At 36.4% G+C, this 4,228-nt stretch overlaps 1 protein-coding gene across 2 annotated transcripts in view; it reads right to left on the reverse strand.

The window, feature by feature from the left end:
* The window catches only part of LOC107690741 (parvalbumin-7-like), a 52,979-nt gene that overhangs the window by 3,523 nt on the left and 45,228 nt on the right, over positions 1–4,228 (reverse strand). Inside the window, exons 1-2 of one of the 2 annotated variants that reach the window (XM_016489150.1) lie at positions 2,189–2,207; positions 817–885 (exon numbers count right to left, since the gene is read on the reverse strand). In XM_016489150.1, the coding sequence (XP_016344636.1) occupies positions 817–877 (61 nt within the window). In that variant the 5' untranslated portion in view covers positions 878–885; positions 2,189–2,207. Of the gene's footprint in view, positions 1–816; positions 886–2,188; positions 2,208–4,228 lie in introns of those variants that run through there. The other variant, XM_016489149.1, reaches the window with a different exon arrangement.

Consider the following 4,228-nt stretch of genomic DNA (forward strand, 5'->3'; position numbering starts at 1 on the left):
TTTATAGCTTCCTGGTCATTACGTCACCCGCCCGTGACGTCTCGCCCATCTATTGGTCTGATTACACACGAGGTTCAGAGCCGGTCACGCTGAAGGGCATTCCCGAAGCGTCCTCCGACGCAGCGTCTCGTTCCCTCGAGGAACCATGGTTACATACGTAACCTGAGACGTTTCCATTGATGTATGGTTTGTTAGGATAGGACAATATTTGGCCGAGATACAACTATTCGAAAATCTGGAATCTGAGGGTGCAAAAAAAAATCTAAATATTGAGAAAATCACCTTTAAAGTTCTCCATATGAAGTCCTTAGCAATGCATATTACTAATCAAAAATTAAGTTTTGATATATTTACAGTAGGAAATTTACAAAATATCTTCATGGAACATGATCTTTCCTTAATATCCTAATGATTTTTGGCATAAAAGAAAAATCAATAATTTTGACCCAATGTATTTTTGGCTATTGCTACAAATATACCCCAGCGACTTAAGACTGGTTTTGTGGTCCAGGGTCACACACACACATATATATAAATGAAATCCATGTTTGAGACACTGCAAAAGACGGGAAATGTGATTGCAATGGTCAAAGACATCCATCTAGCAAACAGACAAAAGGGAAAAAACAGCGCAGCTGAATGAAAAATGCTTTCTGTGTGAACAGCCTCTAAAAAAGAGGTGGTTTTACAAAAATGTACACTTATATTTATATCAGTTATAAAGATTGTGATTAATCTTTCTGCATATTATTTGTTTTTCAGTTTTTCAAACCATATTTTAGAGTAAGAGAACTCAAGATGGCACGTCACAATCACCTTTAAATACATCCAGGGCTTTCTTAATGTCATCAGGGTTGAGGATGCTGTTCATCGCCATTTCTACAACTGCAAAAAGAGATGCAGAAAGAGAAAGGAAAATCAGCACTTATATACTGTAGAGTAAAAAAGCAATGCAACGTGAAACTATGCAGCTGACCAGCGCAAGACCATAAAGAGAAATAACTGATAAAAGGCCTTCAAGAATTCATAAATGATGAACTAGTGTCGAGGGGTGAGAGAATGCCTAACACCTGACGTGTGTGTGTATGTGATTCTTTTAAACCACACAACTCCGGTCCAACTCCAGATCAGAGGGGAAAACATCTTGAAGGCTTCTATATCTCACTCTATGACTCACAGGTTTAGACTATGATAGTAAGCTAATAGACTGTACTGCTCAGTTCTTTCAAGTTTCTTAAAGGGACAGTTCACCCAAAAATGGGCATTCTGTCATCTCATAACCAATTGTATATGTGCAAATTCAAATAATTAAGATTCAAAATCAATAAGATTTGAGTGAATCATTCAAGTCATATTTGGTACTGTTAAGATTCTTTTTTAGGTGTTTTTGTCATGTTTGAAGATTGACTACCCTTGGTCACCATTTACTTTCATTGTACTGTATGGAAAAGAGCAAAGTGAACCTCCTGCTAGTGCTATTTTGTTATCACTGATATACTATTACAGTGTCATTGAATGTTTCATGAATTACATTTGATATTCGTTACTTAAACTGTAATTGAAGTTGTAGTAATTTTGTTTGGGTTTTGTCATTTGTAAAAAAAAAAAAATGATTATATAGTATTTATTATGTTTTATTTATTAGTTTTTGTTTTTTTGTTTTTTTTTAGTCTTAGTTATTTTATTACTTTAACTAAACAATGCCATTGCAACTAATAAAATAATATTACGTTTTTTTTATATATATTTAATTTAATACATTAATTTAATTTTAATTTATATATTTAATATATTTAAATTTAGTTTTATTTCAACTAACAAAATGTTATTTTTTTTAAATAGTTTTACTTAAGTTTTAATTATAGATGGGGTTTACTTATAGTTTAATTAACAATAATAACCCTCCTTTGTGGTCTACAGAAAAAAGAAAGCCATTAGTGGTTTGGAGAGACATGAGGCTGAGTAAATGATGACAGAATTTTTATTTTTGGTTGAACTATCCCTTTTAGACGGATGATAAGTTACGGTCAGACTGGTGTAATCCTTCTTAAAAAGATTCTTCTTAAAAAAATTTTCCTAAAAGGTTTTTAGCAATCTTCTCTGCTTCCTTCTACTGGTTTACCTCAACTGATTGATAATACTTCACTTGCCCACAGTTAAAAACTCCTCATTGTCCTTTTCCCCATACCTTGCAGTATGGGTAATATGCAGGTGCACAGAGAAAGTACAGATTGTATTTTTTCCTTTCAGCTGGCTCCTCGTTTCATTGATCTGGACCAGGTGGAGGTCAGCTGGACAAAAAACGAGCTTCAGCTCTGCTGACTGGAATGCAGCGCAGCTGCTGACTTTCCTCAATGACGTTTGGTACAGCGAGATCTGCTCAACGAATGTGAAGGTTTAATGTGGACGCCAGCTGAGCTGGCAAAGCCAAACATGCAGCACAACTGTTTTCAATATTGTAATAATAAGAAATGTTTCTTGAGCAGCAAATCAGCATATTAGAATGATTTCTGAAGAATCATGTGACACTGAAGACTGGAGTAATGATGCTGAAAATTCAGCTTTGACGACACAGGAATAAATTACATTTAAAAACATTTAAAAATAAAAGTTATTTTAAATTGTAATAATATTTAACAATACTACTGTTTTTACTGTATTTTTGGGCAAAACAAATGCAGCCTTGATGAGCATTAGACAAAACCGATCCCAAATTTTTGAATGAAAGTGTATGTACAGTATGTACAGTATGCATAGTGCCTCCACATTGTGCTCTGAGTGGGTTTGATTACATAGGCCTAGCACTGGTGGGCTTTGTGTGGGGCTTATCAACCTACTCTAGCTCTGCTTGGACCAATCCAGAACCTGAGATCCAGATGAATAGTAAGATTACATGTGTCATTTACTATAGATGACACTTTTATACAAAGCTACTTATCCTCCACATATTACTGGGACAGTCTCTCTGATACAACCAGGGATATAAAATAACTTGTTCCCTACAATGCTGATACTTTATTGATCACTTTCTCAGGGTCTGAACCACAACCTTTCAGTTATCCTCCTAGATCTTTAGTCAATAGGCTTCCATGCCTCTTAACTCTCCTTCATTGATACCAGACAGCATGTCTACTGAAATGAGAATCTAACAATAAGATGCACTGTTCTGAGAATACTAAAGGAAGAACTGAAGGACACAAGCAGGGCTGGACATTCAGAATTGGTTCATTTCCCACAGGAAGTTGAATTGGAATCTATCTATCTATCTATCTATCTATCTATCTATCTATCTATCTATCTATCTATCTATCTATGTCTATCTATCTCTTCATCCCTCTGTCAATCTCAATAAGGCCTAAAAAAATTACCTCCAAACATCCTTAAGGCTTTTTAAAACTTTTTTTCCCACAAAATTTTTCAAAGAAGGCTATCAAGTCACCATTCAGAGTCAAATTGCAAATCAGTATCCTGTTTGCTACCTTAATTGAAATTAAAATGGAATTTAAAAAGCTTTCTCTATTCAATTCAGAATGCAGAATCCACACACATACAGCACAGTACTACACAGACATAAGCGCAGGTAAGTAAGTAAAGATGCAAGGGCTGTAACGTTACTGTACTGAGTCAAAGACTATAGAATACAGACCATGAAGCTTGAATGTTTTTCATACTTTGTTGCAAGAACGGACTGACTTTGACACCATGTGCATAAAACCCAGCAGATTAAATTACTTTCTGCAAACTGAGCAGAATGTTAAACCTGTTCCTTTCTCCTACAAAAAAATGCTTTGCTCACTCTTATAAGCCTGACAGAGACTGTTTGTGAGAACTGCCATAAGTCCACTGTGTATTTGGTGTAATGAAATGTGTTTATGCGGTTTAAGGTTCAAAAAACACATTATTTTCTACACTGTACATTATTGTTTCTCCTCTATGCCCCGCCTTTCTGACACACGTCGATTTTTACAAAGCTCATCCTTCTGAAAAGCGAGGTGTGCTCTGATTGGCCAGCTATCCAGTGCGTTGTGATTGGCCGAATACCTCAAGCGTGTGACTTGGAAGGCCAAACGAAGTAGTTTCGCTTTCACAACAAAACAGCGTCACACACCGTGGCCTTGAGTGAGCGGAGACCGGAGGCCTAGAGTGAGATTTGACGAAGGAGTGTCCGGCGGGCTTGCGGCAACCACATGTGACGACCCCGGGCTGGACTCCGCTTCGTCCACGGTGA

The sequence above is a fragment of the Sinocyclocheilus anshuiensis genome, unplaced genomic scaffold (assembly GCF_001515605.1).
Source record: "Sinocyclocheilus anshuiensis isolate Anshui unplaced genomic scaffold, SAMN03320099.WGS_v1.1 scaffold2556, whole genome shotgun sequence".
NCBI classification, from domain to species: domain Eukaryota; kingdom Metazoa; phylum Chordata; class Actinopteri; order Cypriniformes; family Cyprinidae; genus Sinocyclocheilus; species Sinocyclocheilus anshuiensis.